Source organism: Daphnia carinata, chromosome 2, assembly GCF_022539665.2.
Source record: "Daphnia carinata strain CSIRO-1 chromosome 2, CSIRO_AGI_Dcar_HiC_V3, whole genome shotgun sequence".
NCBI lineage: Eukaryota > Metazoa > Arthropoda > Branchiopoda > Diplostraca > Daphniidae > Daphnia > Daphnia carinata.
In genome coordinates this window covers 3,518,033-3,535,865 of record NC_081332.1, presented here as the reverse complement: position 1 = coordinate 3,535,865, position 17,833 = coordinate 3,518,033, and the positions used below count along the sequence as shown (strand labels likewise).

Sequence of the window (17,833 nt, the reverse complement as noted above, 5' to 3'; positions counted from 1 at the left end):
GAATTTTGTCGTTATTCTGAATGACGAAGAAAAGAAAAAAACTTCAAGAAAAAATTGTTGATTGAAAACTATTCAACTTCTGTTGTCTTGTATAACGTCCGGTCTGTTTTTTTTTTCTTTTTTTCATTTTGGTATTAAAAAAAAAAAGAAAAAAGACCGGCGTGCTAAAAACCTTTATTCTGGATTCTTGTTTGGCATTGAAAGAATCTTGAAATAATTTTTTTTTTTTTTTTTTTTAAAGAAATTCTTGAATATTTGGCCTGTTATCGTCCAAAATTTATTTTTTTTTCCCTTTTCGGAATCGCTGTCGCCACTAGTAAAATGATTTTTCTTTTTTTTTTTTTTTTTCAGTTCATTTTTTATTTTTAAGTTAAGTGAAAAACATTTTTTTTCGAAGATCCTCTCCCACCAACCGAATAAACTTGCCACATTTATTTTTTTGTTGAAATAACATCATCTCACTTGCAAGAAAAGCTGTTTTTTTTTTTAAAAAACAATCGCAACTCTCTCTCTCTCTCTCTCTGTCTCGTTAGAATTCAGTCAAAACCGGCCCGAGAAGATCATGTCCTCACCCTCCTTTCCTCCTCCTCCTGCCGCCCCCCCCCCCAAAAAAAACTCTCTATGTTTCTCAACTCTTACGTGATGAAAACAATTCAATTTTTAAAAATCATATCTGACTTTGCCCACCTTCCTCCCTCCCTCCCTCCCTAAAATTTGATTTTTGAATGTTTTCTGGCAAACAAATTTCCCCCTCCTCCTCCTCCCGGTCAAAATGTATTCTTTTTTTTTTTTCTATTCGGACACAGTTATTATATCCTATCGATTCGTTCTTTTTTAAACATTTGTTTCGGCGGCTGTTAATTCTGAAATTTGAACATGTTACGAATATAAATTGAAAAAAATACGATTCACTCTTCGCCCCTCAAATGTTGTTGTGTTTCGTTCGTGAAAGACACGCTCATGTCCGCTGCGCAACCGAAAACAAAACAAAAAAAAAAAAAAAAATTGGACATCTCAAACAAAGAAATTGACATTATCGTGGGGATTTTCTGTAACCCGAGTTACACACAGACACACACACACCAAGAGACGAATCAACAAGCAAAAATTAAATCAATCCAGCAGATTCGACAAAAAGAGACGATTTTTTTGTTTAGTGAGGAGAACATGAAAAATTTCTTTCCTTTTTGCGTTTTTATTTGGGTTTGTGTACACCAAAATTTGACCAACCAAACCTAACTGCCAATTCCTTCGACTAAAAAAGTGCATGGTTTTTGTTGGCACGTGATATGGAACAATACAACTTTTTTTCCATAAATGAAAAAATGAAAAAAGCTTTGTGTATACTGTTTTTATTCTACTTTGTTTCAAAATCTACAACGAAGAAATCGAAACAAGGTTGACCACATTTCACTTGGTATACAAGTGTGGCCATCTATTGGGGTCGAACGCCAGTTCGGGAATTTAAAAAAAAAAAAGGGAAAAAAAAAAACAACTAGTAATTTGGGGTCATCTGAATGATGAACGTTCTAATTTCCATTGGTAACAGAGTCACAGATGTTTTGCCAACCGGCTGAAATTTGGTGGACACCTTCAAGGGCTGCTGATGGTCATCCGCCGTGGTCCAAGGTAAACGAGACACCTCCGATGCCCACTGATTAGCTCCCAAGGTTGTTTCCACGGCCGAGGTGATCGTGTAATCGACTAATAAATCCTGAAAGTACGTATCCCCAAAACAAAAAAAATGTGCCGTTATTGACCGGTTTTTTCTTCTTTTTTTTTTTTTTTTTTTTGTAAACTAGTCGACATGGAGATAGCAAACACACGCTAAAACTCACGTCCAAGATGAGCGTAACGGGCTCGGACAGAGTCGAGTGTTCACCGATATCGTAGATGTGTTCTAAGCGCAAGAGATGAGTGCCATCACGCCACGGCTCGAGCGTTAGCATGTGCACGTTGTCCGGTAACGGTGCCCTCAATCCAGATTTCTGTTGACAACATCAAACATTTTCAAAAGCTTATTAACATCGCCGCTTGGTGCGGGGAAAAACAAGGTTGGCATTTGTTTTGCTTTGTTTAGCTTTTCTTTTTCTTTTTTTTTTTTACTTATTTATTATGTATGTATAACCTGCATGTGGAAATTGTTTTTCCAATCGGTGAACGACAAGCTGGTGTCGCTAAAAGAGAGCCACGGTCGCATGAACGTTTGCTGGGCCAACGGACGGACCAATGAAATGGGATGCATTCCAGCCAGAGACGGGTTGACCAATAAATAATGCGTACCTATTAGCACCGTCATTATAAATTACAGGTAAGACTACTGATGGCTAACGCAAATGATCATTAAACCATTGGCTGAATACGTACCCCTGACAACAAGACCTGGCCCATCGCCCGGTTCGTTAAGTGGCTCGCCCACTCCAAAATGATCTTTTTTTTTTTCGGTCACAGAAAAAAGGTTCATTTTTTTTTTTTTAATTCACAAGTTTTTTATTTGACTTACCATCGTACAAGAGTCGACGATGAACCTGCATAATTTAAAAAAGAAATTAGCATATTTTTGTTTTAATATTACGTAAAAATGTTAATGTCCCACCATCAATTCAATTTGGCCGTCTTGAAGACTTGTCCCACCTTGCGATCGGTCATTGACAAGGGCTACGACCGTATTGGCATTTCCTTCGTCGTCCGTTACGTAAATGTGTGAATTGATGGGGTAGTAGTTTCCGGCGACAGGTTCTGTCACGTCGACCATTGTCCAAGTAGGACGGAAATCTCGCCGGCGCAGCAATGTCTGACGGCCGTTAGAGTCGGTATAGAAACGACCTCCAGTAGGTATTTGTGTCATCACTCGACTCACAATCTCCTTTCCAACTCCGTCCCTGATTTTCGAAATAGAATTCTTTCATCATGCCGGCAAAGTTACGATCGTACCCGACGGGGATAGGTCCCACCGTCCACTCAATCTCCACATCACTCTGACCCTTGTAGACGCGCACCACTTGGCTGGCCCAGTCGCTGAATTGTTGATAAACCTCGCTTACCAAAGCACCTAGATAAATTCGTAGCCAGTTTTTTATTTTTTTTGTTCTTGTTACTTTCTTTTTTATAAAAAAAAAAAAAAAAAAGGGCCGGCCATTTTATCGATTCAAAGGATACATGCGCGTGCTTTTTTTTTCTCGCTTTTGTGCCCGTCTCTCTTTTTTTTTTTTTTTTTTTTTTTTTTTTTTTTAAATGTTGACTGTCTGGGTACTAACCTGTTTGAACGATAAGAGTAGCTTGCATAGCGATGGGTGTGGCGTCAGTGCCATTTGGACGGAAGACGTACGCACCCGACGGGCGATCGTCAAAGATACTGTTGGAGTTTCCTTCATTCATCGCAGCGTACCACATCAGATTTTGGCTCATCGTCACCGTTTCGCCATCAACGACGATGCTCTCGATGAGGCCGTTGCCATCGAAATTGACCGACAGTTTCTTAACGTTCAAAATTGCACCCCAAGAAAAACATAAGGAAAAACAAAAAAGTACAGGGTTCCACTCGATTCGAGGCATATCTGTGATGAATGATTGTTGTTTTAGATTACCCCATTGCTGACGGCGATTTTTTCACCGGTTTTCGCCGTTCGAACAGTTGTTGACTGCTGCTTTTCGCGGATGGCGGAATGCTGGTCGCGCCCAGCACTTGTTTTGAGGACGTAGAATGTTTTGTGGCCAAGTGGAGGAATCTTGGCCGCCTGGAAGAGGAGTTCGTGCGTGGCTGTCGATTTGGGTCTTTCAGCGTCGATTGATTGGAGGGCGACCAGCGGCACTAGCTGGATAATCAGCTCACTACCTGTTTGCAATCCATCAAAACAATGGCGTCATTATGGCGAGACCATTTTTTTTTTTTTAATTCATTTTTATGTGTTTATTGCGTGCGTACTTACCGTCGGGATCGAGAACCGTGTAGAATCCATTTGTAACCGGTAAGCGAACATACGTCGTCACTTCGTGTGAGCGAGGATTATAGGCCGTTACGGTAAAACGAGACGAAGATTCAGTAATGGCACATTGGCTCACATTCAAATGGAGGCAAAATTCTTGTTGTGGCAATGGTTGAGTGCCAATCGGTAGCATTTTACTGTCGTATCATTTTTGGTTTTCATAATTGAGTAATGGAAATATTAAAAAGAAACAATGATCAATTTCACCTGAAAGAATTGCTCACATCCTGCTGGCAATCGACAACACTATCGTGCAATCTTAGTCTGTAATCTGCACGTTAAAGAATTGCCATCAATGTAACGCTCGATAATTCGCTAGTTCATTTTTAAATACCTTGTGAAACGTGTTCTTTTTCAGTGCCAGCCACAGCATCTTTAACAAAAGAATAATCTCCGTTAATAACCCATATGGTGTAAAAAGAGAATAGACGATAATATGTACCGTGATGTTGGGCCTCTCCCATGCTGCGTCTTAGACTATCAATCAAGTGTTGGCCATCGGCGGACGAATCGGCACCAGCCAGGGAGTGCAGTTGTTTGCAACTCTAGACGAATTTGTTTTTTTTTGTTTTTTTTTATGTATTTTGTTTTGTTTTTTCACACACCTGGTGGAACGTTATACCTGGAGGAACGTGTTGGCTTTGCGCACGGTGCCTTTGTAGGCTGGACGAGAAGTGAAGTAACCCGTCCAGTAAGCGTGATTATCATTGGAGTAGGGGAAAAAATCATCAGTCTTGGTCGGCCATGGCCTGCTTCCGGCCTCGTCGTTGATAGCCTTGACGTAACAGCTGGGTGTCGAGTAAAACAGGTTGACCCCGGAGCCCAGCTCGTTAGTGTACCGTATCATTTTATCCATATTCTTAAAGTTCATATCAGCTTTTGAAAAAGAAAAAGAAAACCTGCTTGTTAAATTCTTCTGCAAGACTAGCATTGTAACATTGTTTGGTGGTAATAAGAGGACAATTTACCTGACATGTAGTTGAAGTCGTCACCCATTGTCAGCATGATATTACTTGTGGCATAGCTGAGAGCCTTGGCTTTGATGTGAGCCACCAAATCGTTCACCTTGTTTTAATTACAATTAGTAACTTAATCCTTTTGCCTCAATTTCACTTGGCTACCTTTCTAACGACGTTGTAATCGGCAGATTTTGGGTTGTCTATAAACGGCTCGTCTTTGCAGACGACATCAAAGCAAAAGCCATTGGGAGCCGAGTAATGGTCGTAGAAGATGCCAGTGAAAATGGAACTGTGTTCACCTGTTATCAATTTGCCAAACGATTTAAAATGCTATACGAAGAGAGGGGGACACGAGAATCCTTGTTTAATTACCAGGGCTGTTGCTAGTTTGCCAGATCATCTCCATTTCCTTACTAGCTTTCCGGTGAGTCCTATCAACATGGTCGATCCTGCCGTAGAAAACGCCATCGTAACCCTAGACCGTTATAGAGCAACACGATGAAACAGAAACTAATCAAAGCCTCTTTGGACGGGATCGCATTTCAATTACCATCGAAGCAAAAATGGATGCTTGCTCCCTGGAGTGGCCGAAAGGATCAATTTGCCAGGCGATTCTGGGTCGGCCACACTCCCCAAAAGTGTCGTTTAGGAACCTGTAAATGTGCGTAATCGTTTGTTCAGTCTTCAACCCTTCAGAGTAGCACGTCAAATTTCATGTGTACCTCATTCCCCAAGTCATTTGGTCGATAATATCTTGATAGTGCGTCGCTGCTTCGTCGTTCATGCACCAGCCGCCATTTATAAATTCTAGACGGCCTTCTTCAACTAATTGCTTGACGACAGCCTTTTTCTCTTCTGTCTGCTCCTGCCACCTTTTTTTTTTTTTTTCAATAGCTGGTTTAATTAGATCCCTTTTAACGGTTAAAAGGAGAAATAATAGCCTACCATTGCGAAAAAAAGGCCATTTCCACATAGATGAATCTAAATGACCAAATACGGTCACGGTCCAGTAGTCAATTAGTATAATATCCAATTATAAGAAAAGAAATTTGATTTTTCAACCTTCTTTTTGGGTCTTTCACCAATTCCTTGATCACTGAATCAATTATGTACTGTACGCCTGCTCTCTGGTAACCGGTTCTTGCTTCAAAAAGAGAAACACAGCAAAGCGTCAATAAATTTCAAAATATTTTCGTTTGAAGTTTACGTTTTTCTTACAGCCATAGTAGTACTGGTCAACCGTCTTCAACCATCCGACATCATCGTGAGTATCTGTGGAGAATGTTTGGCAACGTGATTAATTTGACATACTTGAAACGTGCAATCTAACGGAATTTATTCATACGAGGAACGACGTGGACGTTGATCACTCCTGGTTTACTCGGCGTACAACTCTGTAATAAAAAAAAAACGAAATAAATCAGACGCATTCAATTCAGGGCGTACTCTATTTACAGATACACATACTATAATAACATTTAAAAAAAAGATTTTTTGTTTACAGCATAACCACAAGAAGAGGCTCGTTGCGACTTTGGGGCAGCGTCGGACGTGATCCAACAGCAACCAAAGACTAGTAGCAAAGATATGCCGATATGGGGTAACTTCATCTTCTTGGCTGAAAATGCTGATGGGTTTCAGCACTGATGTGACAGAGACGTCTGGCAATAAACCTCAGCTTCAGCTCTGAGTTTGTTTGCTAGATATCTCTTTACTTTGACTCGGGAGTCTACACATTGGTCGATTTATCTAATCGCCGATGGATCCATGGGTCGTCTTGTTCCGATAAAAATGCTGGTTCACTAAAATTACCGAGTGGCAAAGCTCTGATTTGAAAATCGTCATGATTTTGAAACAAAAGTCAGAGTCAAGAACTGGGTTCTATGACTTCGCTGCTGTTGCCATACGAAATGTTGCTTTGCCAGAAGCAAACCAAATAACATTTTAGCAACGAGCACGAGATTACTGAACAAGTTTTTTATGCTTTACTATGGTGCCATGTCTTGGCTAGTAACCCGTAAAGTCACAATGTAAATATTTGTTAATTTTAGCTCTCTCGACAAGAATTTCAAGATAGTTTTCTAGATAAGTGAACGTCGAACGAGGAATGACAGATAGTGGGGCAAGTTCTTTTATGTAACTGTAGCAAGTTTCATATGGCAAGAAATAGTTCTATTGATTGCAAATGCCTTTTATTTCTTACAATAATTATCTATTTTCTAGTAACTGAGTTGAACTAAATTCTCATGGGATTGCTCTGCATGCATTAATTCTTGGCCAAAATGCGATTTGGCGCCTCTGCTAGAACTAAATAATTCGTCTGCTACTTCATAGTTTACACGAATCCAATTCGTAAGTTTATCATATATCTATTTAGAATTGTTTAAGCTAATTTGGCATTGAAGCATGTTGTAAATCTCAGAATTCTTTTGCAGTTTGTGGGAGCTGTCATGTTAGTTCGTTCTTTGCGGGTTTTTGGGTTGTATCATCCAGCATATTTTTTTCCCGGATCAAAAACCATGGCCACAATCCCAGTCAAAAATGGTAATTCAATCGAATTGCTGATTCGCGATAAACTCGTGAAACAGTTTTCCCCGGTGCACTTGGACATCATAAACGAATCTTATATGCATAATGTACCAAAAGGAAGTGAAACCCACTTCAAAGTAGTAGTTGTTTCAGACAAGTTTGAAAGCACTTCCTTGTTACAGGTACATGAGAAACTAACAAAAAATGTATATCATAGATTATTTGTATTTGTCATAATATCATTTACTTGTAGAGGCACAGGTTAGTCAATGAAGTACTGCAGGATGAATTGAAAAATGGAGTCCATGCCTTGTCAATTGTTGTAAGTAAATTTTTGTTTTTAAAATTGGTGGTGTGATAGTTTATTTTTCCCTTCCCTTCAAACAATTAGGCAAAAACACCCTCACAGTGGCAGGACTCTTCCAAAGTTACTGAAAAAAGCCCAGCTTGTAAAGGTGGCTTTGGCAGATGATTTTTTATTAAGTGACATTTGTACAGTGTTCTCACGATATTTTGAATAATAGTAAACATCCATTTGTCTTGCCTTTTTTTATTGCTGCTCTATGAATATAAAACAGTTATTCATGGTTGTTTTACAGTTGCAAGATTGGAGAGAGAATAGGTAGCACGAAACTGAAATTTAAATCTGGCAAAAGAAAGGAGTCGGTCCACGAAACATCGTTCTTTCTGTTAACAACTTTTAGCTTCTTTAATCGCAACGGCTGTGTGCGATAAACCGAGATCGAATGTTATTCATCTTCTGGCACGTTTGAAACAGACCAAAAGTTCTGTGTAGATGAACTGTTGTTGACGTTCAGCGAGACATAAAAAACTACACATGAAGGCGAAAGCTAACCAGACCGAAAAGGCCGAAATGACATCTCGGCTCTGCCTTTGAATATCTCATGTTTTATACATATATTTTTATATATATATATTATTTTTCTAACCAAGTCTTAACCCATGAATATATATCAGAGTCGTTTGCCATAAACCAGCTAAATTATTCACGAGCGATTCAGTTGATCGATTCTTAGACAACCATGCTTATTGGGTTCTAAGAACTGTCATGTGGTGGTGTAGCGAGTGATAGCGTAGATTGAAGATATTGGTATTGCAACAGGTGTTGCGTTGCAATGTTTAAAGAAAAGTTAACCACATATCTTCATAACCTTTTTGTACTAAATGCAGAATTGTGAATAGCAATGGATATCACTAAAGCTGGAAGCGTTAACGTTGAAGCAATCTCCAAACTCAGGATTGGCTCCGACGAAGGATTGGGAGATTCATCTAATGAAGTTGCAGTTGCTCAAAAGACATATGTTAGTTTATTTCATGAGCTTTGCACAAAATTTGGTTTTGGTATGCCCATGTATGATTTAGTAGAAGAATCAGGGGAAGCTCACCAGAAAAATTTCCGAATAAGCTTAACAGTTTGGAAATTGGGTATTTCAGGTATGTGATATCTTATTAAATACATTTTTTTCTTTCCATCTGTATCAGCCTGAAGAAAGCTAAAAATGATCATGTGATTATTTTGTGTTTCTAGTGGTTGGAAAAGCCAAAACAAAAATGCAGGCAAAACACGATGCAGCATACAAAATGATGATGCTGTTAAAAAAAACTACCCAAAGTGGAGGAACACTTAATAGTATCACTCAAGACATTTTAGTGAAATGCTTTGAATGGTTTGTGAAATTTATTCTATGTATAGTTTAATTTGTTGTCAACAGAAGCATGTGTTCTACAGGATGAAAACATTTGAATTTCTAAATGAAGATGTGGTGCAGCAAACAGCAGAAACAAAAAATTCAGCTGGAATGCTGACAAGTTTTGCTTTAACACGACATCTTAACCTTCCTGAATATGAAGTTGTTAGCATTACAGGTCCTTCTCATTTTAGACAATTTGTTATGACCTGCAAAATGTACGAACACGTTACCCGTGGTAAGATTTATTAATATTGATAGTTCTACACATCGTGAAATAGTAATGCAATTTTCGAAACAGGAGAAGGAAAATCCAAAAAAATCTGCAAAAATATAGCAGCAGAACAAATGTTATTACTCCTTCAGCATCAATTCCCAGTTTAGAATGATTCAAAATGTAAAAAGAAATTGCCAGAGAGGGGAAGATATCAGGAAACTTTATTCTTTGAAATGATGCCTATCAATCCTTGTATGAATTTTCACCGTTACGAAAATGTAATTAATTTTTTATTGAAATTCAAGTACTGGCGATTTTGTAACTTCGTTTTACACATCTCCTTCAATACCAAAGTTACTTACTATCCAGGAACGTTTGCAGGTTTATCGCAAAGGAAAGTGTTCGGGTTGTAGGCTGATGCTATTGGACATCCCCCTTGGCGAGGTCGACCACTTTTCAAACACATGAAGAAATGCTGACAATCCTCCTTCTATCCGACCGCTTCACATTATAATTGATTTAGAATATTTACTAAACGTAATTCTCACTTTAGGGAAGCGTTCATGATCACCAAAGAACAGAACAACATTGTCTGACTGTACGTTTGATCCGTACGGATAAGTGAAGTTCAAAATTTTGTAAGCTTCCAAAAGTTTTAAAATAAGTCAAACTAAACTTTAAATTTTTTTTATTTATAGCACCTGAGCATTCTGCGTGGTTTGCCATATCGGGAAACTCACAAACCGCTTGATCCTCATCGAAAATTAAACCTCCGAAGCGATCATTTTTAAAAGCAGAGTCCGTTGGAGTGAGTCTTCCTAAAAGTCTTGGACACACAACGTTTCTCCGTGGCGCTTCCATAACATTCAAAAATGTACGTCAGCGTTGCTGTACCTCTCGCTAAACTTATATTTCTTTTACGTAAATGTTTTCTCTTGCCGCAGATAACTCGCTGAGGCATGAAACAAGATTGACTTCCAGGTTCATAGACCTGCCCGTCTGGACAGAGTTCTTCAGTCATTTCACCATTCCTGCACCTGTAGAATTGGTCGCATTGTTCCGAATCTGCAATCGAGTAAGAAAACCGTTTGCTTCGACATGGTCGCACTGGGTCACAGGTAATTTTAACCAGGAAAACATTTTGTATAGTCAGGAATAAGAGTTTTCATGTTTCAGTGTTATGATACAATCGTATGCTAGGAAACCAACCTGCAACCACAAGGTAATACAGTATTACAACTCTACTATCCATGGTTTACCACACAACAATGAAAATTTGATTGGTACAGCTACACAGTGTTCTTTACGTGATTATGGTATACGTCATCATGCTGGCTACTGAGGAGGAACTTTGCTTATCTATTTCATGAACCCACATTCTGGACTAACACGCTGACTGTACGACTACTGAAACCAAGGCCGTTGTTTTGTTTTGGTACTAGGACGTCCAGGAGTAAGTTTCTTTTTTTCAAGGTACATGTCTCTGCATATTTTCTTTCTCTTGATGACCATTGTTTTGCATAGATTATCAATTTTCCGATAGAAGTTATCTGTAAAGTGTAATGCAATCCTCGCCCGTATTAAGTTTACGTAACGACCAGATGTACATTCTTGGAAATACCGCTGGTCCTTGAGGGCAGAGTGTAAGATGCCAACACTTCTAGCAATCACGATTCGTCTCGTCCAGTTAGATTTCGATTTCCACGTACAGTACTTGCTTTCTGTTTTTCCCGCAAGAGAAGCTTTCACTTTCGAATTGAATAGTCATTAAGATACTTTTCTTGCATAAGGCAAAAGATCGTGGAACCTGCGGCAATAATTTGTAACGTACCTTTCTACTTACCACCGCAGAACGTACCATCCTTATTGTTCAGGTTAGGTTGTGCACGTTGTTCTCAGTAAGGAAAGCTTTGTTAGCACCTCCTTTTAGTGCCTGGAGCTCTAGAGCTTTGAAAAGTTTTTCCCGTCTACCGCGTGCCTTCATATAAAGTGGGTTCCACCGAGCGCGAATCCAAGTCAGTTGTGCGTTTACCATTGCCATAATGCTTTCATGGCTTTTTTCAGTTTTCTTAGCAATGTTTCATTTTGTAGCTTGGTGTGGTTTGCTGGTGCTGATTTGTCTAATCTGCTGGGCAAATAACAACCGTGCATTCGCTCGTATTGTCTTCCTTGTTTCTCCGTTAAATGCTGTAAAGTATATAATGTTTAAGGTACTCAATTGACAAAAGTTGTGTTGCTAACCGTTTCTGCTTGAATAGGTGAGTTTTTGACATATGCCTGAAGGCCACGCCAAAATTTTACCAGACTGAAGTTCAGTGTTTAGTCCTACCCGATGCTGGTAACTACTAGATGACGAAGCATTTTGCTTAACGATATTTGATTCTCAACACTGTGCATTCGAAATCCTATTTCCATTATCGCCGTTGTGTCAATCCGCACGTAAGCCTACGTTAAATTTGTATAAAATGTGTATGTTTTAAACTCACTAGCAGTCTTTCATGTTAACTGTTTCATCAAGCTTCTGAATACAGCGAACCGGTTGAATCCAGCCGACTAAATTCTTTTGTAAATCTAGGCCGCTGTTTCCAACGGTGAAGGCATGCAGTAGTATGCTTTTTTTAAAGTTTCGTTTTTGTAGAAAAGCTCAGACGTGATTGGCATTTTTCTTCGGATCGGTAAGCTTGTTGCGCGTTTTCAAACCAGTTTGACCCATCGACTTTGTGTTGGCTGATATGATTTGTTTTTCTACTCTGTGTTAGAGTTACGATCATTAATAGAATACTTGTGCATTGTGCTAAGTAGGTTACAAAACCGGATTCTCCTTGAACAGATCTAGAAGCTTAACATCTAGAAGAGGTTTGGAGTCATTGACCATATTGGCATCAGCAAAATATCGTTGACGACGACGTGCAGGCTGTGGTTTATATCCACACGAAAACAACAGGTATTGTCTGTCTATCCATCGGGTAAACAAACATGAACAAAAAAAAAGGACATACAGTAGATCTGGTTTTACACATTGAATTGCTGAGATAAACCAACCTAGGTTTTACAGACGACATTGAAAGGTAATAGAAACGACAGGTCTTTTGTTGATCACCGTGACCAATTAATAATAATACTCTAATGGCACGTGATAAGCTAATTGGTTTTAAGCCACCAAACCTTAGCCAATGATTCCATGCTATTTATAGTGCTAGTTTTGATGTTAGCTTTCTACGGGCATTGGGGTTTTCCTTTACCTAAGTGCCCTAACAGGATTATAGGCCAAAAAACTAGGGCAATCTATTACGGTAAATTAAGTAATCATTCTTAAAAACGCGAAATTTATGAGAATAACAAGTATCTTGACAAATCGTATTAATTTTGATACTCCACTTAGAAGGTATGAGATGTTTATTGGTTATAGACTGATTCTACTGGTTGGTGTGAAGTAAGGAAGGTATAATCAGCAGACCACAAAATGAAGGTTGCAAAATACGAGGTTTGGTTACGACAATAAAAATGTATTACATTTATACAAATTACCTGCTTGCCATATTTGCTTTAGACATAATTTGCCCCCCCCCCCCCCGTCAAAAAAAAGCAGTCGACTTAATCGATTGAAACGTTCTGTTAAAACCAGACAATGAAGGCGTACAGGTGAACTCCAATTTAACCACTTTTTAACCTGTGTTCCTTAGTAGATTTAGAGAAAGGATTGATGGCAAGTAAACCCTCCAATTACCAAATCAAGGCGAAAAGATTTTACCACTGGCACAATATACAAGGCTATGTCATGATTTTACAGACCTTTCTTGTTCTATCCACAATTCCCTCGCTTTTTGTGAAAGCATGCACTGACGCCATCTGGCAGTAGGCAAGTAACTATGGAACTTATTGAATTTCTTAATAACAAACAATCTGGCGTCGCCTTAAGTCGCGTGGTCGCGTGCTCTTCGATTTCAACAACTAAATGGTAGTTAAAGCAATGGAAGAAAGTCGGGAGGCTTCGGTTGCAAATAGAAATTTCTCAAATGGACCGGTAAATAATGTTTTCAAGATTTTGTATCGGCTATTTCTCTTCGTTATTTAAAGTTTTTGCGCTATGTGTTAAGGGTGGCGAGCAGAACCCAGTGCAACTTGATCATTGTTATGCAAAACCATGGAATTGGCGGCAAGAAATGGCCCATTGCAAACCCGCCCGAATTCTCTTTGCAGAGGAAAATTTCCCTGTCGGGTATGTAGGGTATACCCTGTATTGTGGTTCTTGTAATTGATTTTTCTTATTATCTTTCTAGCGGTGATGATGTCATAGATGTTGAAGTTACTCCGAATCCAAAACATCACCCAATATTAAATAGGGAGATGACAGAAAAAAATTATATGGAGTCGAACCAAAAATTCAATCTTCTTTTAACTGAGGAAACCTCTTCTGATTGGGAAGAAACTGTGAAACGAGATGGTTGGACACCATTACAAAACAGGATTTTCAATAAGGTCTGTGTTTTCTTAAATTCTGCATAACAAAGAAAGAAACTTTTCTTTTGGTTTGAAAGGTGGTAAAGCTGCTCGTTGCAGACAACATGGCTAGACTAGCTACAGAACAACTTGAAAACGAAGCCATCCAGAAGAAAATTAATGTTGAAGGATCAGCCAAAAAATTGAGAATCATTTTGTCATCCGTGGCATGGGATGTTAAAATTACCCAATGGCTACACTTGACGCTTATTGAACACCTCAGTCGGGATTATTTGTTGTGTTACATAAACATCTTACAAGTGCTTCAGAGCAGAGTGCCTACGTTGGTCGATAGAATATTGAGCACCCCACTAACCAATAGCAAGCTGTCTTCGTTAAACAACCAAATTTTGAACTTTGTTGTTGGCAAACCTTGGGAGCCTGCATTAAATCCTAGTACTTTGCCAAATGCCAAAGGTCCACCTATGGCACCATTAATCATCATGGTACCTTCAGGAACCAACAACTATAACTCTTTGTCTAGGTAAAAACATTTTCTTCAAAATTTGTAGCAGAGAAAGTTAAAATCACGAAGCTCTTACATTTTATAGTCTTAGCGGATCAAGACGCTTCCAGACGTGGCATAACCTTCTACAGACTTTAGGAAGAGTAACAACGGTTTCCCTCCAGGCCACTCCTTCGCTACATACCCTGTCTTTGCCCGTGCTTGTGGAATCCATCATCAATGCAACTTTACAGAAAGTACAGGAGCTAAAAGCAGGTTGCCCGAATCGCCCTATCGTTCTTGCTGGGCTTCAGCAGGGAGCACTAATAGCCGCTCAGGTAAAATAATTTTTGTACGCTGGTAACTGTGTGTCAGTACATTGGATTCCGGTACATCTGTCTGCAGGTCGCCTATTTGGAGCCTGTTACGGCATTACTATGTTTAGGCTTTCCACTTTTCTGCGTCGACGGTAAGCGAGGTGAACCGGATGATTTCATTCTGGACATCAAATGTCCAACGATGTTAGTGGTTGGTCAGTCTTCGTCGACGTGCACAGTAGATGGAATTGAACAACTCCGGCATCGAATGAAAGCGGAATCGTCCCTCATAGTAGTAGACGGTGCTGTGGACTCTTTGCGAATGCTTAAGTAATCCACGCCATCCTCTCTGTTACTTGACGAAACCGATTCAGTAAACGTTAATTTTAGATGGAAGAGAAAGCTACAGAATGTGACCCAGTCTATGGTGGATGCTTGCATTTTGGAGGAAATTTCAACATTTTTTTCAACAGTTCTAACCCAAGCAGCTGCTGCAACTGCAGGCAAAAAGAGCACACCGGAACGTAAACCTGATGGAACGCCTTTAGCCGGAGGACCAACTAAAAGACCACGGCATCCTGTTGACATGGAAGATTCGACGCATGCGGCCTTGAGCGGCCATAATTATTCTCAAAGGTAACTCAATCGCCAATGTTATTCTACCAGTTCCCCTGTCAATTTCTCTTACTTCTTTCCCCAGCACTCCCTTTGCCCCGCCGTGGAAAGGTCGTAGCGGGACTGGGCTTCGCGTGCGAGGTGGCCGGGCAGGGCCTGGACATTCAAGGTTTCTATTCATCATTATTTTGTGTTTTTTTTTTCTAAGAAATCCTTTCAAATGTTTTTCATTTTTCTTGTAGCAAAATTCCATATCAAAGAGCAACCTCCGAAATATCACCATCTACTCCAAAAGGTTTGTTTAACAGATTTTGTTATAAAGTAATTGCTGCGTAACACTTTACTCGCCACTTTTAGGTCGAATTGCACGTTCTGTCAGCACGTATCGTTCGCAACCAAGCCCCGCTGACATTTTACCGTCTCGTGGACTGGCACAGCGAGCAAACACGTCAAATCCTTTAGACAACGTGGAAATTGATTGCAAGGTAACCGATTGTGGAAATAATTCAAATGCACCTTTCCCCGCTTACCTTTTTTTTTCGTTTTGTTCTTTTCATTATCAGTCAAGTGTTGGCAGTTCTCAAGGGTCACCAAAAGAGGAAGGAACGCATCCGCTCATGGAATGCAAAGCAAGTTTTTATTAATATTTTTTTTTATTCTAGAAGAAGAAAAAATAATGAAAATAATAACTCATTTAGGGAGGCGGAGACAGCTCTGAGACTGAATCGGCACCGCCCGCCGATGACGACGACGAGATTATGGAAGACCTGCGTTTTTGCAATGAATTTATGAGTAAGCAGCAGCAGAGCCAAGTGCCTCAAAAACAAGAGGATGGAAGCATGCAAGAAGATGATTTCTGCCTCAAATATTCCGGTGACGAGGGTAAAAATTGATTCCGAATTAGTCGTTGATTTAATTTGAATGTTTAAACTAATTCAATATGTTGTTTCCATAGCTGATGACTTACCTCTAGTCGACGTTTGCCGACGACTCAGTGCAGAAAATCGAAACCGAAATCAAAACAGCAAGAACGCACCTGCGGTGACGCCGGAATAGATTAGCACATCATATTTATCACATGTATCACTCACCTGCCTCTCTCGGACGGGCAGACGTTTCGAAATGAGTCCTTCGGTGAAATTTGTAATTATCCCTTTTTTTCTTAAACTAGTATTTTCGTTTTTTCATGTCCTAATCAGATCATGCAAAAACATTTCTGTCAGAATAACGAAGTCTCGAAATTGTTTGAGGCTTCGTTACTTCAATGGAAGCATTGGATGTATAAGGGAAGTGTTCTTCTCTTTAGAAATGAATTATTTATAGTCAAGAGACCAGTACAAAACAAGAAAATTGTTACCCTTGTTTTTGAAGTTGTCACAATTTTCCCCACGAAAAAAAAAAAAAACAAGTTTTTCTTTTCGTCCATTTTGGGCTATTTTGGGTAACATTGCACCGAATCTTTTTGTTGTGGTGTCATTGTGTGGCAATTCCAGTTCAGTAAATAGCTTTCGAGTTTGATTGAGTTTTTGAATGTCTAAATTTAGGAGTCTCGGCCGGCGTTGAGAGATAGGAAAAGAGGTAACACATTAAGAGAGAATCGTGTCATGTCATCGTCGCAAGAAAATCACAACGAAGATGGCCAACCCAGCTGTAATAGATCCCGCTCTGGCTGATGGGAAAAAGTTCTTGCCTTTCTCATGCGCAACCATTTTACACAGTGGAGGGAAAAAAAAAAGCCAAACAAGAAGTCTGTTTGCTTTTTGAAAACCAAAAGAAAGAAAAGAAAAGAAAAAAAAAGGGGGCAGAAATGGATAAGATGCATACATTAGTTTTTGGTGATGCTAGTGAGCAGCTAATGCAACTTAGTGTGCTCTCTTTCTCCCAAACGGGCGCAATCATTGACGGGGTGTATATTTTTGACCCCCGCAACGCTGCTGATGAGGTGTCACTGTTTTCTCTGGCTCGCCGGCGAACACTCATTAGCAAGGGCTATATGCAAGCTGTACATCCAAGACTACTAAGCTGATGCGTTCGTCCGTCTTCACGCAACAGTTTTCTTCGTCGGCGCTGTCTCTACTGTCTTCAAACATTCTAAAAGCCATATGTGTCACTCCTTGCACCGGATCCCTTTGCCCGGTGCGGCGAACGCCGCATCAGTCCCGGCTTTCTTCCATATCTCATCCAAACTACCCGTCTATCGGAATAATAGGATGGTGCCGAGTCCGTCTCCATCCTGATTGATGGGAAAAGAAATTTCAAGCTGGAACATTTGGACGACAAAGAAATAGAGGTAAGATGAGTCTCTTTATTAATTTCGATGAATAAGTTCGATCTATTTTCATGGCGATGATTGTCAAATTGATTGGTCCCAATGGCTAATGGAGAGAGGGAAAATGAGATGGATGATCAATAATTGGTCAGCACCGCAAGGGTTCATTAGGCGGTGCGACCTTCCCTGTTAAGTCCACTCCTTTGATTGACAAATCGTATTTTTAGGGCAGTAGTGAAGAGTCTCGTAGTTTTCTACGGTGTGTCAAGGAGAGAGAAAAAAAAAAA

The 17,833-nt window shown here is 39.7% G+C and overlaps 5 protein-coding genes across 8 annotated transcripts; 3 read left to right on the top strand and 2 right to left on the bottom strand.

Moving 5' to 3' along the window:
• Window positions 1-1,335: 1,335 nt before the first annotated feature.
• Window positions 1,336-6,658, bottom strand: LOC130686501 (lysosomal alpha-mannosidase-like). The gene is made up of 24 exons (XM_057509645.2): window positions 6,448-6,658; window positions 6,291-6,339; window positions 6,164-6,217; window positions 6,008-6,089; window positions 5,891-5,926; window positions 5,668-5,817; window positions 5,496-5,598; window positions 5,318-5,420; window positions 5,108-5,244; window positions 4,955-5,051; window positions 4,609-4,862; window positions 4,429-4,531; window positions 4,321-4,359; window positions 4,194-4,257; window positions 3,930-4,123; window positions 3,588-3,835; window positions 3,258-3,477; window positions 2,935-3,052; window positions 2,597-2,882; window positions 2,504-2,528; window positions 2,368-2,430; window positions 2,129-2,283; window positions 1,839-1,988; window positions 1,336-1,714 (listed from the first exon to the last, which is right to left on the bottom strand). The coding sequence occupies exons 1-24, from the start codon at window positions 6,553-6,555 to the stop codon at window positions 1,496-1,498; spliced, it is 3,057 nt and encodes a 1,018-aa protein (XP_057365628.1). The 5' UTR covers window positions 6,556-6,658; the 3' UTR covers window positions 1,336-1,495.
• Window positions 6,659-7,144: 486 nt separating this feature from the next.
• On the top strand, window positions 7,145-8,027 carry LOC130686494 (bolA-like protein DDB_G0274169). Its single transcript, XM_057509637.2, has 4 exons — window positions 7,145-7,297; window positions 7,381-7,656; window positions 7,728-7,796; window positions 7,866-8,027. Exons 2-4 carry the CDS (start codon window positions 7,396-7,398, stop codon window positions 7,944-7,946), a joined length of 411 nt encoding a protein of 136 aa, XP_057365620.1. The 5' UTR covers window positions 7,145-7,297; window positions 7,381-7,395; the 3' UTR covers window positions 7,947-8,027.
• A 637-nt stretch (window positions 8,028-8,664) lies between these two features.
• On the top strand, window positions 8,665-11,948 carry LOC130686483 (interferon-inducible double-stranded RNA-dependent protein kinase activator A homolog). 2 transcript variants are annotated; one of them, XM_057509626.2, is made up of 10 exons: window positions 8,665-8,929; window positions 9,024-9,162; window positions 9,225-9,421; window positions 9,485-9,678; window positions 9,782-10,021; window positions 10,099-10,274; window positions 10,345-10,518; window positions 10,577-10,622; window positions 10,690-11,589; window positions 11,659-11,948. In XM_057509626.2, exons 1-4 carry the CDS (start codon window positions 8,680-8,682, stop codon window positions 9,565-9,567), a joined length of 669 nt encoding a protein of 222 aa, XP_057365609.1. In that variant the 5' UTR covers window positions 8,665-8,679; the 3' UTR covers window positions 9,568-9,678; window positions 9,782-10,021; window positions 10,099-10,274; window positions 10,345-10,518; window positions 10,577-10,622; window positions 10,690-11,589; window positions 11,659-11,948. The 2 variants fall into 2 exon arrangements, with proteins under 2 accessions (XP_057365609.1, XP_059350135.1); XM_059494152.1 differs by having other exon boundaries at window positions 9,782-10,038; window positions 10,345-10,622.
• LOC130686948 (protein obstructor-E-like) lies at window positions 9,762-10,652 on the bottom strand. Its single transcript, XM_057510108.1, has 5 exons — window positions 10,610-10,652; window positions 10,313-10,537; window positions 10,102-10,248; window positions 9,949-10,043; window positions 9,762-9,890 (listed from the first exon to the last, which is right to left on the bottom strand). Exons 1-5 carry the CDS (start codon window positions 10,650-10,652, stop codon window positions 9,762-9,764), a joined length of 639 nt encoding a protein of 212 aa, XP_057366091.1.
• A 1,315-nt stretch (window positions 11,949-13,263) lies between the features above and the next one.
• On the top strand, window positions 13,264-17,413 carry LOC130686452 (KAT8 regulatory NSL complex subunit 3-like). Of its 3 annotated transcripts, XR_009420550.1 has the most exons (14): window positions 13,264-13,424; window positions 13,498-13,619; window positions 13,681-13,879; window positions 13,939-14,384; window positions 14,452-14,683; window positions 14,751-14,992; window positions 15,053-15,298; window positions 15,363-15,446; window positions 15,520-15,572; window positions 15,635-15,762; window positions 15,841-15,910; window positions 15,980-16,159; window positions 16,233-16,420; window positions 16,822-17,413. XR_009420550.1 is itself a non-coding variant. In XM_057509581.2 (13 exons), the coding sequence occupies exons 1-13, from the start codon at window positions 13,356-13,358 to the stop codon at window positions 16,331-16,333; spliced, it is 2,172 nt and encodes a 723-aa protein (XP_057365564.1). In that variant the 5' UTR covers window positions 13,264-13,355; the 3' UTR covers window positions 16,334-16,633. The 3 variants fall into 3 exon arrangements, 2 of the variants coding, with proteins under 2 accessions (XP_057365564.1, XP_057365565.1); XM_057509581.2 differs by lacking the exon at window positions 16,822-17,413 and having other exon boundaries at window positions 15,841-15,906; window positions 15,976-16,159; window positions 16,233-16,633; XM_057509582.2 differs by lacking the exon at window positions 16,822-17,413 and having other exon boundaries at window positions 16,233-16,633.
• The last annotated feature ends 420 nt before the right edge of the window (window positions 17,414-17,833 follow it).